We start from the raw sequence: 25,236 nt of genomic DNA, 5'->3' as shown, positions 1-25,236 counted from the left end.
AACGAACGTTACGTTACGGAAGCACAAGCTTGGAAGCTGCAAGCGACGGCGACGGCGACGCGTCGCGCATCACGATCCTTGCGTATCCTTATCTGCAACTTCCAATACTCACAGCCCCACTTTTCTACGCTTCGCCAACCCTCGCGATAGCGACCTCCGTCTTAATGCAATAAATGATCTCATTTATGTGATACTGAAATAATATATCGCGAGTCTCTACTGAGACGCCTGCAGTACTTCTTCGTATTTGAGGACGTGCGGGGTGCGAGGAAAACGGTAACACAAAAATGGGAAAATCCACCCAAGTTTCACGAGTTTCTCGCTGATCCATCGGAATGTCTTTCGGTTCCACAGACACTCCTCATCATAACATGTGATATTAATGGAGGTAATATGTATATTAGGGTGGCGCAAAAAACCGACTATTCTTTTTTTTTCTTTGATCTCGTGTGACAAAATGTTAGTTTTTGATGTTTTAAGAGCCCACTCCAAAGGACAGTTAAAAAAAAAATTTTATGAGGTCGCTCCACATTTTTTAAAACGTCAGAAATCGATTTTTTTTTTTGTTTTTACATTTTTTTTCTCTTTACGGTATAATTTTATAGACAATAGAAAAATAAGTTTCCGAAAGCTTCAGTTCAAAATTTGAATTTTGAAAGGTCGCTCATAATTTTTTTTCAATTTTTTTGTGCATTTCTTTAGATCTTTTCGAGCGACCTTTTAATATTCATATTAAAATTTCATATATTTTTTTTCTTTAATTCAGTAAAAAAGAATCGATAACAATACACCACGAGATGAATTAAAAATCAAACAAAATACTGAAAATATAATATTTTTAATTTAATTTTTTAACGATTTTTGACATTTTTTAAAATTTTTTTTCGAACTGTCCTTTGGAGTGGGCTCTTAAAACCTCAAAAACTAACATTTTGTCACACGAGACTCAAAAAAAAAGAAAAAAAGTCGGGTTTTTTGCGCCACCCTAATGTATATATTAGTGAGTCGACTGTGACAACCAATCATCTGACGAAATCAATGCGCATTGACTCAAGCGCTGTTGTAGGTGTTTTACTGCTATCTTTGATTGAAAAGTACGATGATTGGGCGACATTTAGAAAGCACATCACCTCTATTGTACTCCACGGATTGTGCAACTCTCTGAATGGTGGTGAATGTAGATTGACAGAAGTGTTTCTGTAATACTCAGCTAGTTTTCAAGCTTGATTTTCCTGTTTGTATACGGCCGACATGTCTTGAAACTTAGTAGCAGGGTCTCCTGAAAGTTAGACAGCTGTGAGTGACACGGGACTTCACCGTTTCCGAGACATCTCCAAAACTATTTCTTCGCGAGCTTGATGGCATTTCTACTGAAATTAAACTGCAGAATTTCCTCCTGTTCGTAACTTCAGAATTCTTTTTCCGATGAATGACTTGAAAAACTACAATTTCAAAATACGAATACCTCGTACATCCATAAACATGTGCCTCGACATTGGACAGCGCCCATTCAAGAAGCGATCTTTACCTGTGACTTGTTTACCAATAAGCTACGAACTTACCACTTGCGTAACGACAATGTGATAACACTTGTCAAGTACCATCATCAAATCCAAAAATCTCAAAAGTATTACAGGAGCTTTGATACCACGAGATGGTTTCCTGAACCGTAAGAAACACGTGTCTTGAAATCAACGCTCCGTCCATCGGACTTCAGTATGGAGGTGCACCACTATGACTATGTATATACATATATATACGTAACACTGTCAAATGGAAATAACGTGTTTCACAGGTATCGATTAGCCAGCCGTTACCAGAGTTACCAGACAGGTGGAAAGGAGGAAAACGCAGCCTTTCCACAGAGCGAAGCTTCGGGAAGGGCGAGGGGTCGGGTAGAGAAGTAGAGAGGCAGCAGGGCGGTCCGCCCGTTGAAGTTGGCATTGGAATCAGCGGGGCAGAATAGGTGGCCGTATATCAGGGTGCGAATGGTACGCTGGCCTCGGCTATGGGGCCGTCCGGGTGGAGTTTAACTGCTCCCTCTAGGGCCGCCAGTTACCACGGTTCGATGCCTACCCTACGGTCGACCTGTCCGGCCCGGAATAAAGATGGCCAGGGGTGTATACTCCTGGGGTTGTGGAAGGGTAAGCTCGTGCCGTCCGTCCCTCCCTTTTCACTCCTCCACTGCGAAGCGGCTTTCCTTCTTTATCTCATTCTGACACATCGAGAATTTGGATACAATGCACCATGAGTTTCATGGCTCAGCTTAAACCGAAAGGCTGAAAGTCTCACTCCGTGCTGATAATGGTAAGGGACTTGAGCCTTGCAAACTATTATCGAAAGGCTTCAGGAAACGTGGTCTGAAATAGTGATCAGATCGAGAGATCCGCTAGTGAGACTTCAAACGGCAGAATTACATGCCGTGAAAAGTGTTCAGTGAAGTTCAGTGGGTGGGGCAGAAATTTTTTGGTTGTTATTGTGAGAGGATAACGCTTTTTCAGAAATGAGAGTGAAGTCACTGACAACTGCTGGGTGCTTGATTTAATGCTGATTCTGAAAACCGAAAACAGAAGCTCAACTGCAATTCAAACTTCGCATTGCTTTAGAGTGGCATTCCAAGGAAGGTTTTTTAATTATAAAATATCATGCAAATCGTTTTGAAATATGAAGGAATGACTATATTCTGATAGATGACATCGCGTTGATAGTATATTCGTGAAAACAAAAATATGGATAAATTTAGTTCCGCTATCTCCACCAAGCTTCTGTTCCTTCGTTGAGCTGGAGAAAATGAAACCACGTCGAGGTTAGAGTGAAGTTGTTTGTTTTTCGCCTGCTTGAGGCAGCACACGTGCTACGTCGTCAAGTTTCACGTACGAGATGATATAAACCCGTGCAGCTCGTCATTTTAGAGGAATTTCAGAGCGTAGGTGCGCATGGCACGCTGAGTTAGCGAGCCGGATAAGATAATCTCAGTCGCTCCTGCAATATCGGCTTTTCCATAATCCATAAGAATTTTGCTAACTGAAACCGATGGAAATAGAAAAAAAGTAGGATGTAGACCGTATATGGAGCGTGAAATGAAAATCGATTAGAAAAAATGCGATTCATTATTTCCGTGAAATTTTAGTTAGGCGTGAAATAATGGAAGACGAGACCTCTGGCAGATGGAAAAGAATCTGCTCCTTGTGGGAATGAGAGAGATTCTAATCATTAGATAGCGATGGTTAATCATGATACATCGGTCCGAGTATTAAAAGCCAAAAGGGCATACATATTCACGTGGCTGTTTGTGTTTATCAGATTGTTGGCCCGGGCTGTCGGGGGAGAATCTTGGCGAGCGTTGTAAAGCTGTCCAGCGTTGATGGATTGTGTTGCGGAAAAGAGGTTACGTGGCAGTCAGAAACGGCGTCTCTCTCCACCGCGAGGCCAAACGGGGGTAGTTAATTTGAATTTAATAAGCGGTTTAATTACAATTTATTTACCTACCCTCATACACACTTTACCCAATACAAAAGTCAACCACGACGTTTCCACTCCAGTTCCTCAATTGGCTTTCTCCGGGTTCTAAACGATCTTGGTTTGCCCAGTTTACAGGAGAATAAATCAGCTTATTCTTGGCGTGATACAAACCAATTTCAAACGTAATTGATCGTAATGTATTCAGGTACATTTTCCGTCACACTTTTTATCTTGCATTCATAACACTTTCGTTCTTTCTCTCGTAATTTGTTGAAAGTAATTTAATTGAAAGAATTATTTTTTATCATTTATCGGTAACGAATCAACCAAAGTTTGAAAGAAATATAAAATAGATTAAAAGATATTATTGAGTTAATTACTTGGATCTCTATTCGACTGACTCTTCGTTCTTCATTGGAAGAGTAAGAATTAAATTTCTTTGAATTTAGGATCAGGGGTGAAAATCGTTTGCGATAAATGCTGATGTATTGTTACACTCGTGTGTGAATGTATGCAAGGGTGTACACTGTACAGTCTCCTCTTATCTCACACTGATGATACAGGTAGGTACCTATATATCGAATAACGTAACAATGCTGATAACGCAGGCAGCAAATAACGATCACGGCGTAATAACAATGACGATGATTATCGTCGTCATTTCTAAATATACAATGGAGATTGTATAAGCGTTCGAGAGGTGAGTCTCGAAACCTTGCCGAACGAAGTCGCATCCATTAAAGTTATGAAACCTCCTAAATTTAATCCTCTCTAGCCGCATAGAGAACGGTACCAATTTTCCCTCTTCAAATATCCGCAGGCTTTCTGCTAGCTTGTGCTTCGTGCTTTGTACTCATACCCTCTTCCCTCCTCGTATCTCTCGCCACTCCTCTTTGTCCTCTTTTAGAGAAAATACCTTCGTTGTACCGCGTCATGTGGAGGCGTGTGTACGTCTGTATTTCTGCATAACCATTGTTTGTTGCAAAGGATGCGTAAATGAACGAGACACGCATTTTTCTAATCCTAGAATCCTGCTGTTCGTGCGATGAAGAAAAACTAAATAAATCTGAATACTAAAAACAGTTTCATTTAACGAATATTAAACGTTGCAAACACGCAAAGAGGTTGAAACTATAACGGATGTGAATTTGTGAAGGTATTGAGAGCAACGGGGGTGATTGGGATGGGGTTGATTTTGGTTTTTTTGCAACCCTGGGAGCACACGCCGCATAAAGTGAGTCCCCCAGGGACGGATCGACCCCGTTCCATCATGTCACGTGGGTAGTCGCATCGTGAAGGCTCTTTTCAACGCAATTTGCCTTGATAGAGGTCGCGAATTCCCGTCACATGAAATCCAGTCCCTAAAGAAGATAAAAAAAAAAAAGTAAGAAAAAGGAAAGGCTTTTGCGGCCATTCGACCTGGTATCCCTTAACCAACCATTCTCACTTTTCACATACCTCTCAACCTGCGTTCAACGTGACCCATTTAATGGAAACCGGATCCTATACTGCTCACAATTTTTCTCTTCTTTTTTTTTTTAACTTTCAATTTTTTCCTGCCCTTCGGAAAATTTAAATCTTTTTCCTAAAGCTTGGAGTGATCACACCGGCAACCGTTATCATATTTTATTTGTTTTCTTGGCCTAAACATAACGTGATGTGCAAAATCTGCTGTTAATCACTAATAAAAAAATGGATATTTTAAATATCTTGTGGTTAGTATAATCACGATCCAGACTTTGTGTTAATCGTTTTTGTTCATCTGTTATCGAACGCCCATCTCAAGCCAAGGAGAAACGTTACACTTTTTGGACGAGGTAAATCGTTCACGGCTTCTGGAAAATATATAACTTTCGTGGAATCGACGCTTCTGCGAGACTACGTTTGTGGTTGTACCTATCTATGGACTTGAGTGCCTCTGCTGCAACAGCGTGACAAGCATCGTTGGAGCCGTTGAATTCCGATTTTAAGTTGAGGGTAGAGGTTTTCACCCCTTCGGGAGTTGGTCGTCGCTCTCGAGCTCGTGGCATTCCAACTTGGGTTGGAAAGAGGTATAACGCAACAAATAAAAGAGTAATCTTCGCTTTCATATCAAGCTTCTTTCGCCCCGCCTCTACATATGCATCATTCTCGGCCTCCGCTAGTTCGGGAATTTATGTGTTTTGATATTCTCGCGCTTGCTTTCGGGTCATATCTTGAATATATTAAAGGAGTGAACACCGCGGCAGCCGCTCGCCGGTGAGCGGCTGCTACCCTAATAAATTTTAGCTTCTGATCCCATAAAAATGCATTGGATTCGCACGGAGAGAGAAGGAGAGACAAAGATAGAAAGAGAGAAAGATTTCCCAGAAAATAAAGCCAGCCCCCAAGGAAGCAATGCATACAGAATTTCAGCTTGTCGTAGACTCGTCGATTGTAGCGGAAACGGGAAACGGAAGTGAGCTTGGGATAAGGCGAGTTACCCGCCTTCCTTCCACCCCAGGATATTCGAGCATTCGGCCAAAGTCGAAAGACTTACGAGTCCTGAGACGTTCGGTTCGGTTATACAGGCCGCAATAGCAAAAGCAACCGGTGGATTTTTATTTCAATTCACGAACCGATGTAAATTCTGTGGATCGAAAACTTTTACGGACACCGCAAGAAATGAAAATTTATTCTTCACATGCAATCGAGGAAATTTCCATGGGGGAAAAACTCAAGCGTCATGCTAACGTAAGAACGTTATATGCCTGACTATCAGGCAGCTAACCATATTATTGAAACTATGATGAACGGTCTTAGTCTGCAGCAGTCCGATGAATAGCTAACCATTCACTATCCCCATAAAATATTAGCTTTCGGTTATTTATTTCATCCAGAAAACCGTTCGCAATGTCACTATCAGTAACGAAACGTGCTTTAAATTTGGAGAAGATACCTGAACTGAAGAAGCATTATTTTCGATGTTTAAAAAACTGATGCAACAAAAATTTTCCCATTCTTTTCTGGACCCGTTTATTCCACAAATTGAAAAGCACCGAAGCCTGAACCATTTGGAGTACGCACAGTCTCATAAATACAAACTCACTCTGACACGATTACTTGAGCATATTGTGTGTACACGCCGTGCACTAATATTGCATTTATGTGAAGCTAAACCGTCTTGACCTCACCTAGCAACGTATCACGTCGATAAGCCCAACGACGCGACGCGAAGTGACGCTGGTGTATGTGCAAGGTACCTAAATCAGAGAAGTGGAGCGAAGAGACGAGAAGGAAGGGGGAGAGAATGGATCGACGTGGGGCGAACGAGGTTTATGGACAACATCGACAACGGGGGGGTGACCACATCCCTAGATTGAATTATCTGGTGGCTCTGGGTGACCTCCGATCGCCAGCTTTGACCCAGCCGCCAGGAGGTCGGGGAGTCGGGACGGGACCTGAGACCACCAATCATATCCCTGAACATCCGAGATGCTGCTACTGGCCAATATTGCGACGACGAGCAAAACAACGTCGTTTCCCGAAATGGTACCGCTGTCTTAAATCATTTCAGCGACCCTGGACGTCTCTCTTCTCCGTTTTCTCTTCATCCACCGTTTCTCTCTCAGCGTCTTCTTGTGTCCCCCTTCAAATGTGCTCGCTGTACAGGATTGCTGGGAATCCGTGCCCGGATGACATCCGGAGAAACGAAGTATTTCTCGTTTTTTTTTTTTTTTTTTTATACAGACGATATTCTCGTGTATACATTTGTTCGCACACGTCGTTGTACCGGATTAGAACTTCCACGGTTAACCTCGGGTACACGCTGTGTACGTGCATAATACACGAACCATGCACGCAAACAATTCGATCACTCAATTTTCTCAGTCGTAAAAACGAAATATTCAACTGTTACGAGACGCACAGTATGAAATTGTGAAAGTGATCGTGAATTTTAAAGCAGATAAATCAGTCTTGGTACTTTCTTTACCATTTCGACCTTAAATGTATTCACAATTTTATTGTTTACGAACAGAGAATAACTTGATAAAACTTTGAACTCAAGAATCAGGGAACGTTTTTTCACTGTTGACTGGTGGATTGACAATCACTACAGTACCAGAAACAGATTACATTCATCTATTTCCATATATATTATCTATAGTTTCCCATATTACAATTAGAAATCGTAAGACTCTAAACAGTAATTAAAAGTTTTTCCAATTGTCGCTGACCGTCTTTGGAACAGAGACGGGTAGCAAAAACGCGTCGTCCAAGTACTGCTGGAGAACGATGAGGTAGGGAGTCATTTGTGCAGAGTGGTGGTAGCGGCCATTTGTATTCGCCGCAAACAGCCCGCAGACTGCCCCACGCGGTGCGGCGTCGCGACGCTGCGTTGGCGTCAGCATAAGCGTTGGTGGCTCGGACCGAGGCACCAGTTGGGGTTGCACCGCAGATATGTGGCAGCCACATACTGTCTCTTGACCACGTGCTCTCTATGCCACTCGTGGTTTGGCTATTCGTGGTTTTGACAAGGTCGAGAAGGCTTCACCTGCCATGGCGAACCCGAATTCCTATCTCCCATTCGACGACCTTCAAACCTGCAGACACCCTTCTAACCACGAATCACCGTGTCTTGACAGCTGAGTCAGTTACTGAGCTTACCATTACTGGAATTGGTCATTCCTTCGAGGTATTTGAGCGGGAGATATTCTTGGGTCGTGATACGGATTTGATTCACTAGCCATTGTTACCAATAAGTCACTTCAGTTGACACATAGTGAAGATCTGATCAAGGTGAATACGATATAAAATTTTGAAGAGTTAATTAATTATTCTTCCAACTAGAGTTACTTGATGAAAATCAACTTGAATTCACTTGAAGTTAGCTAAAGAAACTTCGACTTTTGATATCAAGTGAAAACCACATTACAGAACGCAGGTTTTCCCCTTTCGAATGTCATCTTTGAAGCATGGTTAATTTCTATTGTGGTCTTGTCGACAGGTTTCACCCATCTTCAATGTTCATCGGATTGTAATTTACGGCTGTGTTGACAGCTGAAATATCGCCAGAGATACGTAGGGACCCCTTGACAACTTGATAAACTTAACGAGAACGAATAATTTTCATCTGCACCCTGGCAGCAATTTTGACCACCACGAATTATAATCGTGTCCCAGAATCAACCCGTCAGGCTTGGGGTCCTTCGGGTTCATCTATATCGCTGCAATAATGGAAACTACGTCGTCGATTCTATTTTCTCTCCCTCGGGACGACCAGGGTCCCCTGTTCCCGGTTCTGCGGACCCTTCTCCTCGCCCTTGTGCAATCGTACCGTAGCTGGGCATACGCGGTCGGTCGGTTGGTACAATAATGGTTATATATTAGCGCTAAATCAAATGTGTTAACGCGCCCTGCAGGCTTTGCCCAATATATATGATAATGGTGATAATAATTCCGGAAGCGACTGCTTCACGGACTCAACGAGCGTTATATTGCACGCCGACGAGAAAACGCCTAAGAGAATTCATGAAACGCGTTGGGCTGAAAGTCAATGCTATTATGCTAATATATATATATGTATATACTCTAACCACTGATCGATATTTTTATTTCTGAAGTAAACTTCATGACGTTGCAACTAACTGCATAGGCAATCAAACAGAAATCTCTGAACTTGAAAGGGGCTCAAACCTCCGAATGGAGAGAGTAGAATGCACACTTTCGTCTGCTTGGTGCACAGATAAGATTGTTCAGTTCAATCGGATTACCTGGGCTTAGAAATGACCCGTTGACTCCCATAATTGTACTTGATCAGCTCAATCTTGACGTTCCGAATGCGCTGAAATTAGAGACAATTTTCAATGTTTTGAGGTTTAAAATCTATAGGGTTTAAAAATCTACGTCACAATATGACTAAATATAACAATCAGCATTAAAAGTGGTTCAATTTTCAACTATTTCCCGATCATTCTAACCATTATTATTGTATTTTCAAGAAAACAGCGATATCGAGCTAGATTCGCTTCGTACATAACGTGGAATAAGGTGAACACAAAAAAAATAAAGAATTTAGTGTCGAGCACATACCGCGAGTGACGACTGCCTCTTGGAGAACAAATACGGCAGGCAAGCAGCTGGGCTAATTGCTGGCTATACCTACCCCAAAAGAGTAAATATATCGGTATCCGGAGTAGCTCGCAATTATTGCTGGAACGCATCGGGCGTTTGCATACTGATGTTTCATTAGCAAACTGTTGATGCGTTTGTGTGCGTGTTCCCTATCCGGTCGCCCTGTCAATCAAGCCGACCCTGTAGCCCAGGGCGATCCTGAGCACCATGAGCACCATGAGCACCACTCACGCACGTCCCTTGCGCAGCTATGAGTCCTGACTTGTGTGCACGTGGTAACGTAGGCACAGTGTAGCGCAGCCCCAACAATGCCAAGTACTCGTTGCAGCGCAGCGCAGGGTTCGCATCCGATCATAAAGGGATTACAATTATCCAATGTTTGATTACCCTTCTATGCCTGCAATCTGCTTACACACACGCGCAACTGGGGAATCAACGATCTCCTCTAGGAGTTGTCCGTTGGCTGGTTCCACAGGACCCCAGAGACTCACGGCATGGAAATCGGACTCTCTTTGTGTTCCGGTTTTCCTCCCTCGCGCACCATGCCTTCATCAAAGTAGATATCAGGTTTTAGGATGGTGGAAGTCTTACTTTCAACTACCGCTATACTTGAGGCCAAAACTGGAGTACACAATGTGCGGATATATGATATGAAGACTAATGACAATGTCCGATAATCACCTTGCACTATACGGATATGTATATTGCTGAGTATGCTGTAGATTAGGAAAGAAATATTTTCGTCCTGCCCATCGGGTAACCGAAATTTTCGTATATTGAGATAATACTTATGATGGAACTTAGATGATACGATCCTCTGTTAGTGTTTTTTTAGGATAGTCAGACAAAACGGTCCAATATCTCTGTACTCAAGTATTTATAACATCAAAAAATGATGGTGTCCAAGAAACTGATGATATTTGTGGAACCTCCAATATCCAGCAGTCGTTTCATCAAGCCAACTGATACTCTTGTTCTTGGATGTTGATATAAGGTACTTCAGACAATGATAAAGATACTCTTAATCGTTGATTTTGAGAAAATGATTCAAGTACCAAATCAATATTTTCGCTAACACGTGTTTTTATTGGCATTTTTCAACGAATGTCCATAGGCTTAATGATCACAGAAGTTAGATAAATTCCTGTTGACATACTTTGGATCAAAATTACGTGCGTGTTCATGTTTGTTAGGTTTGAAGCTCGGAAGATGATTTGAAGTAAAACTTTTCCGCATTCAAGCTTTGCCCAATAACTGATTAACTGGGCAGATTGTATAATTAATACCTCAAAGCCTTGACCTGCGCCCGAAGTGTTCTAAAACACAGTTCAATAATTCCAGACCAGTATAAATCTCCATCTGATTAATGACGAACCTCTCTTGTCGTAACTCTTGGGTCACAAAGACGTTGTGTATCGGAGATTGTGAGATTGGAAAATCATTGACAAGCTGAAGGGTACGGTCGCGGAGCTTGTTTCAATGGTTCAATATCCCGAGAGCTCATTTGGACAATTCAATAACCAGCCACTCATCTCCTTTTCTCATTTCCCTCATTTTTTCTCCCTACCATACCGGCAAGATCGCTTTCGCTCCCAACGTCCGTGGCTCGAAATACCAGGAACCTCGTCCGCGGCCGCACCCTCCGCTGACATAATGCGAATCGCGCGCGGACAGTCGGGGGTTGAAAGAAAAAAGAAGAGGTAGCGGGGCGTGTGGTGAAGCCGGTTTGTGCAACGTGTGTGATTATGTAGGCAATTACTCCCACCGCGCCCGTCGCCCCGACGTCGGAAGGGTTGTAACTCGTTATTAGCAAGGAGGGGTGCCAGTGCCGGTCTGATTACACCCCTGTAGTAGATTCCTCGACGATGATAAACGCGCCTCCTCTGATCCGATCGCGGACCTCGCCTCGCCCGATTCCCTCGTACATACAATGCACACCGAAAACCCTTCGCCATCTTGATTACACCCCACCACTACCATGGTCTGAGGATGAGAGACCAGACCCACACCTGTGCGAGAAAAGAGAGTGAGAGGGTGGTCGGGTTGGTGGCCGATAAAGGCACGTCCGCGGCCGGGAAATTGCGCCGGTCGTGTCTTCGGGGATGCGATGCGCCACGTAGCCGGGAGGGTGGAGACCACTGGATTCGCCGGGTGCTCGATTCGCCGTATCTCCGTGTGCTGGGACGTGGTGACGCGTTCCTTCCGACGCTTCCGGTTCCAACCCCGTCGTCGTACTACCAGAGAGAGAGAGATCCAGGGATCAAGGGAGCCCCAGGAACCCCGCCACCCTTGCCTCCCGACGGAAACCTATACGGGTGGAACGAAAAGATAACACCGTTTATTTCGGGCATTATTCATGCACGCCAGACCCGCACGACGACGTTACGCCAGTACGAGTTGAGCTTCGCTAATTTTTTTGTTTCCGCCACGCCTATCCCGGAGCCCCTCATCCGTTATTACATGCATACTTTTGACAAAAAAAGGAAATTCCTTAGCGTGGCCAGATCACCGGGTGGAAATTTTCAGCAACCATCGCTAAAAAGCTGATGGGTCATTCCCGGATAAATTAGCCTTACGTGTCTGTGATACAAAAGCACTTTTATTATGCATTACATTATGATTTTTAATAAATATTTATCGTGATTAACGATCCATTTGGGCCAAGGCACCGTTTTTTGTCAGACTGATCGACATTTTTTCACTCGTTTTGGTCATTACTTTAACTCTTTTTAGTTATCAAATCGGTTACGAAAATGTCAGGAATATTAAACGTAACTTGTCGAATTGATGCAGCCACATGAAGTAACTTAAGATAGCTGAAAACTGTACATTTACCTTATCCTCACAGCTCATGAATGTTCAATTTAATCCCTCCATAGAGTCGAAATTTACAGTTTGATTGATGATACCGTTTAACAATAGGTCCCTGATGAATTTTCAGTATATTTTTTCCAAACAATCATTCCGAAACGTTCAATTTACAACAATCATTTCTATTCGTTTAACAATGCAGAGTTCGTAACATAAACAGTCCAGCTAATGTCACGTAACTTAGAACAATGTAAAGCTCCGTATAAATTGTCCAACAAAGTGTACATCGTACCTGTAATAATACGGGTACCATAAATTGTTGAGGTCGACTGACCTTCCGGCTAGGGGATGGTGAAAGGTCAGTGGCTTTCATTGTCAATAAAACCAAAAAAAAAAAAAAAAAAAAACAGTGCAAACACTCTCATCCCCAGGCTTTGAGTCCAATTAACCAAGGCTGGGGTCGATAAGGGATGTCTATAGTTCTCCGGTTATAGGACAAGCGTTTATGACCTGTCTTAAGTGTAGGTACGTACCAACCTACCATCGTGCATAGGGTGCACACACGTCACTCGTAGATACACGTACGCAGCAGCACAGGGGTCGAGGACACTGATCGGAGACGAGGGAGGATAGGAAGATGGTTGTCGGAGGGACGCGTGCAGGACAAAGGGGACAGCTTGTGGAAAGGTGTTGCTTATTACCCCGACGTATCGCGCGGAGCGTAGCCTATTATCCTGATTAAAATATCCAATAATCGAATTCCTGCTCGCGAGAGTTGATTAATGAGAGGGGAGTGACGCGGCGGTACACCGAACGCGAACCGCTGCAACCCCTCTTCGCTTCCACCCCTATATCCAACCTCGTTCTCCACTCCTCATCCCTCTCTTGATCCGTTTATTCAACTCCCTTCCGCGACCTCCCGATTCTTTGTCCCTTTTCTCTCGCTCGCCCCTCCCCCCCCCTCCGCCCACCCCCAGCCCCTCTATCTTTCTTTGTTCAGCTTATTATACCATGCTAACATTTTGTTCTATACCTACATCCAAGTACATCCCTAAGTTATGTGTATATAACTATAGATGAAGAGGTTCAATGTACACCGAGAAAGAGAAAGGTGGAGGTTTGCTAACGATTTTTTGAGACATTTTTTCCTGTAGCTATACGGATGAGAATGTTTCGTCGAAATTTGTTTTACGACTGTTTGTTATCCGAAAAATGAGAAGTCAAGTAGGAAATGAAACTCAAAACGAATCGAAGCAGAAACGGTACATTTTTAAACTGCCATGTGTGGCTCGTGTGAAGTAGTGAAAAGCTCTGCAGAAGCTACTCCAGCATCGCGGTAAAAATTATGTGAACTAGCATTGCGTATAAAACTGCGACAGTACGAAGTGGATGAAAAATGGTTACCTCAAAAATAACTATTATGGAAATACCGTGTCAGTGAGAAGACGAGGCAGACATTTTACCTTAGCGTAAGATTGTCACCGTCATTGGATGAACATGTTGTTGTAACAATCCACTATCCAGCGTCACCCTGGTCTCCGAAGACGGTGTAGAGATAGTCGTGGGAATAGCAAAGATGCGGACGGTGAACCAGAACGTCGTAATACGTTTTATCCGTCTCTACGTCGCGTCGCGAGAGTGCGAAACTGCGTGAAGATGAAGATCTATGCATGTATGAGAGATGGAGAGGAGTCGGAGGGCTGCGCAATCTACAAGGGCGAGAGAGGAATCGAGAAGAAGAAGGAAGAGGCGAGAGGGAATCAGAAGGCTTTCGTGGGTCACGAGAGGGGCGGATAAAATACGTATAAATGTCGAAGAACCGACTACAACACGGCGGACACGTTGTACCTCGATATCGGCTGCTGATCCACCGAAACAAGATGACAATATACTCACTCACCCGCTTTCTGCGACACGAAGCGTGGGCGCGCCTTTATCGTGTTATAACACCGGATATAAGGTGTCTCATTTTTTTTTTTTTTTTTTTTTTTTTTTTTGTTTTTTGTCTTAACTCAATCCTTGCCTGGTTGATTATTCGGCATTCAATTTCGTTTGAGGTTTTTCAAATTTCGGACGCCATATTAGAGATGTGAGGAAATCTTTTGTACCCTTGGAATCGTTTCACGGGAGTTTCGAAGACTCTTATGATTAGCGCGTTTGACTTTGGTAGTTTTGATAATTAGATGGTAAAAGGGATAATTGTGGCACTATCAAATTTACAGACTTACGAATTTACTGGAAGATTGAGAAAATATGGAGGAATTACAGTACTTAAGAATTGCTGAAAATTTTCAAATTGTTGCAAAATGTAACAAGATCAGAAACTGAACTATAGCGGGAGTTTTTTTTTTTTTATTCAGTACTGATAGCGTCTGTAAACGCATTTGCTTTACTAACTATGGGAATAACCGTTTGACCCATTATCGTAAAAATCTAAAAGTGTTTACATAGAATTTAACTAAATTTGGTCGAAATTTACGGTTCATTGAAAATCGTATGTTTTGTCTGAAATGGGTGTAAGACAAATCTGATTTAGAAGTATCTTTGTAAAGTTCAGGGTGAATTTCAAAGAGAGATAATATCTTATTCGCTACATGTTTCAAACAAATTGTCGCAGAATTTCAAGTGAAATAAACACGTAGATTGCATATTTGATAGGTAAAACCAGAAAAAATGAATCGATTCGATAAGGGCACGGTACAAAGATCCGCAAAACAAGACGCCCCTCAGCGCCAGGCCTCTAATTCAACAAACGAAAAGAATAAATAAAAAAAAGTTACACACATCCAATTGATATTCCTGTTGCGGCGTATGCTTTGATTCGATTTATCCAACGAGCCTGAACCACCTGATCGACATCTGTCCTTCAAAAGGAACAACGTGCTTCCTCCATAATCATAGATTTTGCATATGAATGTATTTTCCTCTTTGTTGTTTGTTTTATTTTTATCTTTCATGCTGAATAAACATTCTCGTCGACTAATTGTTATCCTCTGAGGATTATAAATTGTACAATTATGTGAAATCTCACGCGACCTAAAATATAAAATTGCAATTTGTTCAAAGAAAACTTTCAATCAAAACGGAATACTCAATTAATTTTGCCAGCTAAGAATCATAAAATTTAACATTTGTAACACCGTCAGCTTCTACGTTGGCTTAAAAGTCAAAACCACTTCAACCACGAAAACGACAAAATTTTTATGTAGAAACCTTGGTATTCTGAGATCATTTTTCATCAGTCAACAATAATACACCATCCAAATTTTTTTTTTTTTTTTTCAAATGAAACCTTTCGATCGATGAATATAAACGAGTCTCTTGTTCTGAAGAAGAAAACTTTTGTCTCCAAAAAATTGCAATAATTAAATATAATCGTAAACGATGTACAGTTCGCAGTCAGTTGAGAAAATATTTGTTGATAAAAAGAAAAGAAAATAAAAAACTCAACTATTACTCAGAAGCTCTTACTTATTTTTTTTTTTTCTTTGATAGGGACGAAAAATCAGTTCCGGAAATTTTATAGCTCTACGATACTCCACCAGTTATTATAATTATAGCCATCCCACAGTCCCTTAAATCTCTTTTAACTAAGATAAATGGGCGCGAGGAGTCATCAAAGAAACGCAAATCGCAAAGGAATTATGAGCTGGTTGCGGATCCGTGCCGCTCTAACCGTGCAGCCGGCTACGCGATAAAACATATTGAGCGATGACGCATAGGGCTTAAAAGATTAAAATAATAATATGGTACGGAATTGGACACGGTTATGCTGCGGATAGGAAGTTCCGCAGGCCGGCGCGGGCGCGTTGAATCCTTGTAATCTTCGTCGACCATATGCCGGGTATTTTGAGGCAGCGGGCCGCAGAGCCGGACGGGTAGCAAAAGAAAAAAAAAAAAAAAAAAAAAGGAAAGAAAAAAGGAACATAAAAGAGAGAGAGAGAAAAAAAAACGAAAAAAGAAATGGCGGGGGGAATAATAAAAAACGTTCCCGAAAATCCCCCGCTGACCTAATCTCCCGCCGAGCTAAGCGCCGCCACCGTACCTACTGCAAGGGTGAAACGAAACATTACGAAGGGGGTGGAGTCACCGTGTTATTCAATTGCGACTGCGAATTAAATTGGCAACGCTACACACGTGTGGCCTCCTCGCTCGCTACACTCGTGTCACATTCATCTTCGAAATACAGAGGAAAAAAAAAAAGAAAAAAGGAAAAAAGAAACAAAAAATGTATGCGAATTATTCTACGCTTTACCTTTTTACTTTACCTTTCCTCAGCAAAATTTTTTTTCACCACCAACATACACCGGTTGGTTTTATACTCTTTTCAATTTTTTGAATAAAACGGAGAAAAATTGATGGAAAAAATTTACGTTCAGCATCGTTTCATGGCAATGATTTAGTGTATTAGTTGTCTAGTAAAGTTTATTATTGCTTTTCTTGATTGAAATTGATACAACAGATTTTCGTTTTTCTTAAAAATACTTGTTTTGTTAGATTTACATAATTCTTCTGGTTATACATGATAGAAAAACAGAAGGACGAAAAAGAAAATACGAAGGCTTATTTCGTTTTAAGGATATAAGAATATTTTCGTTCTACTTTGTTCTGGTAGTTTATATTTATGAATAATGTGGGCTTTTCCAACACTTTTCCTTTCTATTTTTTTTTTTCATTGTGTCATTAATTCTATAATCAGTTTTTCATCAAAGCCACCCAAAATGAGAAACATACCTCAACTGTGACGTAACGTTATAATCGTCAGTTTTTAAACGAAATTCATGCGATATTTTTTCGTCTGTAAAGTACAAGCAGTCGAAAATAATTTAATGTATATCCTGAATGTGATAGGTATTTCGTAAGAAAAATTGGGAAAATTCATCCTGCAGTTTTTTTTTTTTTTTTTTTTTTTTTTTTTTTTTTTTTTTTTTTTTTTTTACAGTTTGAAATTTTGGTGGAATCAGTAATTCCGCAGTTTTCAACTGTCCTCAGTTCGTGCTGATTTGTAAGCTACATTTTGTCCGTACCTCTTTATTTTCACTCAGCTCGTTTCGCGTTGGAAGTTTATCGCCTGAAACACCAGAAAATCACGTGACGAAATTAAATATAATATCAATTTTGCGAGGGCCATTTGTAATATCTTGAGGTGTTTTTCCGGCACCCTGGTGTAGCGGTGCGAAAACTTTGGCACTTCGTTCAAAACAGGTTGACCAAAAACCAGCTGATAAACTTTTCCAACTTGTTAATTCGCACCGGAAGTTAGGCATCGATTTTTTCCATCTTTCATTGTTCGTTTTGCCGTTTACTTTTTTTTCTGCAAAATAAACTTCGTTACGTGTATTTATTCGTTTCCGTCCGTTCGACTAGCTTCAGTTTCTCTCTCATGTCGATTATAAATGCGGAACCTCCTATGGGACACCATGAATATGTTAATGGCGTCGTAATGGACGGAGATTAGCCAGGATCAGAGCTGTTTCAGACACCGGTTATAAGCTGAAAAAAAAGAGAAGACTCGAAGGTTCCGCCGATGTGGAATACCCATAAGTATACCATGTGTCACGGGAATTCGTGAAAAAGCGAATCGAAGTCGAGAAACAATGGAGGCCAGATTATGGACTGAGAACAATAGGGATATTAAATTGGATTTTGGGATCTGAAAATTTTATGAATTTTATAAAACACTCCGCTTTTCTGGCCAGTTTTTTTTTTTTTTTCTTTCTCTTTTATACGTCAATTTATTACGAATATCTCAATTCAGGATTGTTACGATCCTGCAGGATTGAGATTGAAACCGAATTTTTTATTTGACGATCTGAATTGTACCGAGAATTTTTATCTCTACAGATTTGAAGCGTGAAAAAAATCCAAACACGATGACCGATTTTCGAAAAGCTTTTTCCTGGAAAGTAGAAAAAATAATTTTTCATTTCATCGTGTTTCGAATCATAATTAAGTTTAATATTCTTTGATATCAATTTTTTCAGTCCCCAAGCGCGCTTTTTCGAAACCCGATTTCCAAGAGCTTGTATCTCAGCAGCGAATAAAGCTTTTTTCGATTTTCAAACGTGACATGAAAAATTCAATCTTCTAGTTTAAAGCAAAATAAAGTTTTTGAAATTCTGTCACCGCGTGCGGATTTTATTCACATTTCAAATAAGTCTCGTTTTTTTCTGTTTTCTTTTTTCTTTTACACCATCCTATACTTCGATTTTCTAAATAAAAATTCTCTCACCCAGAGTTTCGCATCTTTTCAAATTTCTTATTACAACTCATCCATTCAATACAAGCCATTCTACTTATCGACTCCCAACTCTCTAAAAAGTTGCAAATCCATACGGCTAGTAATTCCAAGCAGAAAATTCTCGGCGTGTTTCGTTCAAAACAGTAAATAATTTTAGCGGAATCTGCTTCGCCGTCGCGTAACTTTTTCGAAAACCAGCCTTACGTACTCTACGTTGACCATAAAAATGTCGCGAGCATTGAAATCTCGGTGTCGTTGTCTGGCCTCACGACCCCGGCACGCACCTATCTCCGCTGATCTCCCGACCCAAAGTTTCCCGGCATGGACCACGCCGCGGCGGTTCCGCACCGGAAATGAAGTAAAATTTGTTGCCCCTCCAGGCGATAAAAGCGGAGAGATAACAATGCGGCCAGCGAATCTAGACGCCCGGGAGACTCGCCGGAGAGGAGTAACTTCGAAATGATACCGCGTTACGGGTTCTGATGACTCAACAAAACTCGAATGAGCTTTGCTGCAAGCTCCCGCCATCGGTGTTCGTAATCTATGATCGAATCAATCCCCGATGCATACCGAGAGGGAAATGCCTCGGATATTGAATTCGCTTCAACGTTAAATGAACCAAAACATCTACTCACTTTTTTTATTTGCCGGTACTTTTCATTTCAAACTCTTACTCGAACGCAATTTCACCTTTATATTTTATTATTCCAGAGTTTTGCATAAATTAGTGAAAAAGTAACACATTTTAACAATGTCTCGGTATTTGTCGTCTTCACAAGCATTGATGCTGTTGCCCCACTTTTATACATTTCACAGTGCAGTGAAAGAAAAAAAATAATGTTAAAATCAATTTTCGCAATATTTCGATTATTAAAAATTGATTCACAAGTAAAATTTCACGATTCGTGTACGCAGGAATTGAAATAATAAAAAGATGGAAGGAATTAGATACGTAACTGTTTAAATAAACCAACGAATTGATCTGTTACACATCCTGATTTTTCCCACAAATCAAGAGTCAAGATTAATAACAAACCAAGTATATATTATACACAAAAAAAAGGAAGAAGAAACATGAAGGTATAAGGTATGATAAAGCGAGATGATGGAGCGCAAGGAAGCTGAGGAGCCGCGTCGAGATTTGCTTAAATCTGGCTAACAGCTTCATTTATCTCTGGTGAACTTTTTTCGGCTACATCACGAACGCGGAACGCCTCTCCTGATCTATCCGGGTGATATGAGTCGCGAGAGGGTGAAATATAGCCACGGAAATATAAATCGAGTTAGAAACTACCTTAGAGTGTAGCTGGTTGCATATTATACTGGGAAAAAGTCGCCCGTGTTTCTGATTTTCTTATTTTCCTTCCTCCTTTTTAATCATATCCGCGCGAAACTCCTCGAGGGTGCTTGGATTTTTTTTTCCTTCTATTTTTTCAACTTTTCTTTGCTTTCCATTCCATATTCCTTCTTCCGCAAAAAGCTCGGCCAATGCTCCGCGCCTTTTGCACCCCGAACTTCACCCTCGACACTGATCTGCTTAACATATGAAAGCAGCAACCCCCGCCCTCGTGGATACACAGAGACTCGACCACTCCAAACTATAACAGATCGCGAACAATGGTATAATATTTCACATTGCATAGGCTCAGCGAGAGCTGTACAAACCGGATGTCTAGTAGCACCGAAATCGAACCCTCTCTGTTTTTCATCTCCGTAATATATTCACAACATGTTGAAGAGATCAGCTGAGATTCAAACTCTGCCCCTCGATTCAAAATATTTTTTATTTTTTTTTTTTGGTTTCAGTTTCAATAATCCACCAAAGAATTTTTATGGACTTCGTGATTAACCCTTACGTTACACAACAGAATTTTGTACAAAAAAAAAAAAAAATTCAAAATAATCTCATTCGATTCAAGGTGAATAATGAAATATCTTAAAATCTTAAAAAATTAAATTTTTTTTTTTAACATTCGAAATTTCATTCTACTATTTTGAAATACAATGGCTAAAGAATATCCCTGAATTTTTTTAACTCATTTGAATCGGCATCTTCGTTTCTGATTTGGGGTTTCCAGCTACACCGATGTGACACCAGTGTTACCAGGGTTAAAGATTTAGGGTCAAAGTTCGATTTTCAGGATAAATAGGGAAGGTATACACTTTGATTGAAAATCCAATTTGCTAATCATATGAACAAGTGATTTCCTCTATGGAACGGATTAAACACAGCGTCAGTTGCAAAGCAATTTTGTAAACTAATTAAAACCACATTACTCGTGCATGTAATAAAATACTATCGTGTGAAATACACGAACATTGACAATCACTTTACACACCACGAGTTACATGATTAACTGAATCAGTTTAATTAACAAGATTGGTACATCACTGTGTACATAATACAGCAACATGATTGATGGATCTCAATTATTAATGAAAGCATTTTTCTGTTTTCTCTCTTCACAGAACACGTGCGAGAGTTCAGCTGCGGGATGTTGTACTACAGAACACTGTACCTGGATAGTAAAAAGGACGCTCTTTACGTCGGTGCTATGTAAGTATTTCTCTAATCAAACGTATTTTTACTGTAAGGAATGAGAATTTTTTATCACATCACTAATACTGGCGTGATTCACGCGAAAGTAAGTCCGCTTTAATAAATGGCAAACATGGATTTTTCTCCACTATCTTACTTGACTTTGCGAATATGAATAATCGGTACATAATTCTTGCAATCGATTTCTGCACATGTTCAGTCTACTTTAGCTGATTATTAATCATCGATCATCGCTATTACTCCCAGATCTTTCATTCTGGCAACTCTAGTTAAACTTCGATTTGGTTGTTCCGGTGCTTTTGAAAGTCAGATGTACAGTTTTATCAATACCAAAAGGTGATTGATTATCAAATAACCTGCAACTACGGACTAAATCAAGATATTTATTCATTGATACGAGAGTTTCACGCTAGGTTTCTGATTTATTACCTACATGTTTCACTTTTCTCTCTTTCCTCACATAAATATTGAAGAGGGAGTTAACATTTAACTCTGGATGCTTGAAGTTGTATTTCTACATGAATTCAGGGGAAAAAAAATACAGAATGAAATATAATTATTATTATTATTTATAATTTTCTCGCGATGCCTTTGAAGCATGGAAGTGACGAACGAGAAAGAAAACAAGGGTTGCACGGTGTTGATGCATCGTTGCCTGGTACAGATTGTACTTTACAAGGGTGGCTTCTTCGTCCACTCAGCTTTCTTCCGGCTTTTCTTCCTCCTGCTTTGCTCACCGTCGACGTCATTACTATTATATACCGTCGAAGAGTATTATATGCCTTGATCCTTTCCTCCCTCCGTCGGTTTGTTTCTTTGTAGAGAAACCCCCGACCCCTTAATTTGGTAAATGCCAACAAAATGCTACAAGGTTGATAATGGAGGCCGCAGGGGGTGGTGGGCCTATTGAATGGCATCGGCCGACGCGACGCTACGCGACGACGTCGTCCTGCAGGACCGTCGAAACTACGCGACTCTAGACAGAAGCGATGAATGATACCCCAGCATCCAATCCTGCGTCAGAATCCCCATACTTGGGGAGGTGATCACTGCCAGATTAAGCGACCATCAAAGCCGAGGGGAAGATCAAAATTGTTTCAACTATGGCTTGCTGGTTCTACAGTTCATCCTGCTTTCAGATTTTTCTTTCTTTTTTTATACCTTTGCCACTTTGGTGGTGAAAATCACAGTCATAACCAAATGAAAAATTTTGACTTATACTCGAAGAGATATTATCTCTTGTAATAAGATATTTCCTTTTTTAAATAACCTTCGATTAATGGGAAGGAAAAATTTGTACGAATTTAAAAAAAGGTTTTGTTGGATTTTAAATTTGATTTTAAAGAAAAATTTCAGTTCATTTTGCAAATAATGCAAATGCAAAAATTTCCTGAATTTTGGCAAATTTTATTGACTTTGAGTAAACATTTTTCTGTTGTGAGTGTATAATATCGTGAAAAGTTGTTAACAAATTTCCATAGGTTTGAGGTGGTTTCAAAATTCTGGACGTATCCGAAACACGCTACATTAATCTTATGTTTATACAATTTCTCAAAGATGCGTCGAACGGGGATTTCAACGTAAACGATACACTTCCGAGATTTACGAAGGCTGCGGAACTTTCCGTGAATTTAAGTCCGAATCAACGTTTTTGAGTGGATTCAAGGCGAAAATAATTCTTAGGAAATTAGCATAACAATGTTTCATGAATTGATTAAAATAATCGGGAATCATCATAAATTAAACCGCTAATAGGATTAACATAAATAAATAGGAATTATCTTGAATTAGGTCGAATTGATATTGAAATTATTTAAATTTTTTATGAGTTCCTTGAAGTGTTGCGAAATATTCAATAGCTTGCGATAATACTTTAAATAAACAAATTGATCGAACTTGAATTAATTGAATTCGTATAAAAAACAACTTGCTGACTTCGAAATAAAGCAACTTCAGTAATACGCGTGCCGATTCGAATTACTTTTTTCTAAAGTTTTTCGCGTTATCTGACGTGATCATATTTTTTGTTTTTACTTTTCTCGTAAAAAGTGCAAAAAAAAAACGATTGAAACTTAAAGTTATCCCATAGCTTAGTGGCAAGAACTCAACACATGTCAAGTGGACGTAAAACTAAATATTTTCAGTTTCTTCGTAATTAATTAGAAAGAGTTTTGCGAATCTCATGTTAGTTTTTCGTGGATTAAAAAACTTGTTCGTAAATCAAACGTCAAGATTAACACATTGTGTCAATAATTACGTAACCGTCGAGCTAACTCATCGTAATTTTGCGTTACACTGCCGTTTACGTAGTCTGTAATTACATACGAGGACCGGAAATTACAAACAGAAGATAAAGCCGATAATATGCCAATTCGGATACGTTTCAATCAGGTATAGACTTCCGTTCGTCACGCGTCAATACTTAGCTTCCGACGCGACGCGACACAGTGCAGACAACAATTGCAAAGTAATTTGTTGTTAGGTTACGTCATGCAACATTGCAGAAATGATCGAGGATACACAAACAAGTAATTTCGTAATGCACCCGGTGATTGCCTCCAGAATCCTTCCGTCCGAATATCGATCGATCTATTTTCAACTATGGACATCCTGCCAATCACGTAATCAACGTAGATACATTTCGACTTGTGATTCTAAAGTTACGTCTAATCGTAAGTTATGAATGCAGTTTCCGGCTAAGAAGGGATGTATAATACGTAGGTATATGAACTTCGTGTATCCCAGTGGATTGAGGTTCGATTCTACAGAAATCAGTTCTACAGAGCGAATGTTCTACAGATTCGTTTCAAAATGAATATTTTTTTACAAGAAGGAACTTGAAATTCGCAGGAGGAAATTATCCTGCATGATTTATTCTACATGAGAATTGTTTTACAGAATATTTTTTTATAGAATATATTTCTCATGTAGAATAAATTAATGCTGGATAATTTCTGATGGAAATTTCAAGTTCCTTCCCGTAGAAAAATATTCACGTAGAAACGAGTCTGTAGAACATTCGTTCTGTAGAACTGAATCTGTAGAATCGACCCTTTCCCTCTCAGTGTATCTTCAACTCCCATTCGGCCCCAATCAGTCGCCCTTCATCCAACAATCGTGTTACGTAGCATATCGATTTTTGTATTATTGTAATTTGTTGTTACACATATGGAATGTGTTGAAAGTTTGACTCAGTTCAAAGCGAGCATTTTTTGAACACTCAAAATCAATAATTGGATGAAGTTGTTCTTCACCTGATTTCTTTAAATTCCAACAAATTTCTTCTTCCTAATAAATTGTATTGAACAATTTTTTACCAAAGGAACGCAAAGCAAGGAATGAGAAAAAAATTGCTGAACAATAAATTTCGATATTATTCAAACCAATAAAAGCACATTAAAAATGTGAAACTAAATGATATGTACAAAATCAGAAAAAAAAACAAAAACAAAAATACATTTTCAATTTGTTAAAAATTACGAATATCGATTTTGGAAATTAAATCGTGTGAGTTTTGTCTCGTAGAAAATAGATTTGATTTTTCGATATAAAGTATTACAGACAAAAACTCAAGCATCAAAGGGTTCGATTGTCGTAAGGTGAAGCTGAAAATCCGCTGTGATCGCAGACCGTCGTTTCTTTCTTTGATCTGCGATATCTTTTGATTGAAAGGATCATGTACATGAGTATGGTCTCGAATTATTGCTTCCAAAAAATGTCGTTTGTCAAGCTTTCTTTGTATATACACGCAGTGATATTGGATTCCTTATTCCGGAATTTCTTAGTCTAGAGAAAAAAAAAAGGAATAAGAATTTTTTCAATTTTTTTCTCCTCAAGACTCGGAGCTTTCGCTGTTTGCGTGAAACAGGAATAATTCGCAAAGCGATCAACTCACTAAGCCACGGTAATCGGAGGAAAAAAAGCTTTGCGAAGATCGAAAACTCGCAACGTATAAATGGCTGTTTACTCCGAATGGTAATACAACCGCGTCCATTAATCATAAATTGGCTTTGTTACACCGTGTAAGACATGGGAGAAAATCAATGCCCTGGATCATTAATCAAGCAGT

At 40.1% G+C, this 25,236-nt stretch overlaps 1 protein-coding gene across 2 annotated transcripts in view; it reads left to right on the top strand.

The window, feature by feature from the left end:
- Nucleotides 1-25,236, top strand: part of LOC124411139 (semaphorin-2A) — a 282,298-nt gene that overhangs the window by 234,530 nt on the left and 22,532 nt on the right. For both annotated transcript variants that reach the window (XM_046890059.1, XM_046890060.1), the window contains one exon: nt 21,077-21,164. In XM_046890059.1, the coding sequence (XP_046746015.1) occupies nt 21,077-21,164 (88 nt within the window). The remainder of the gene's footprint in view (nt 1-21,076; nt 21,165-25,236) is intronic.

Source organism: Diprion similis, chromosome 10, assembly GCF_021155765.1.
Source record: "Diprion similis isolate iyDipSimi1 chromosome 10, iyDipSimi1.1, whole genome shotgun sequence".
Classification (NCBI taxonomy): Eukaryota; Metazoa; Arthropoda; class Insecta; order Hymenoptera; family Diprionidae; genus Diprion; species Diprion similis.
This window is presented reverse-complemented; position numbering and strand designations above follow the sequence as displayed.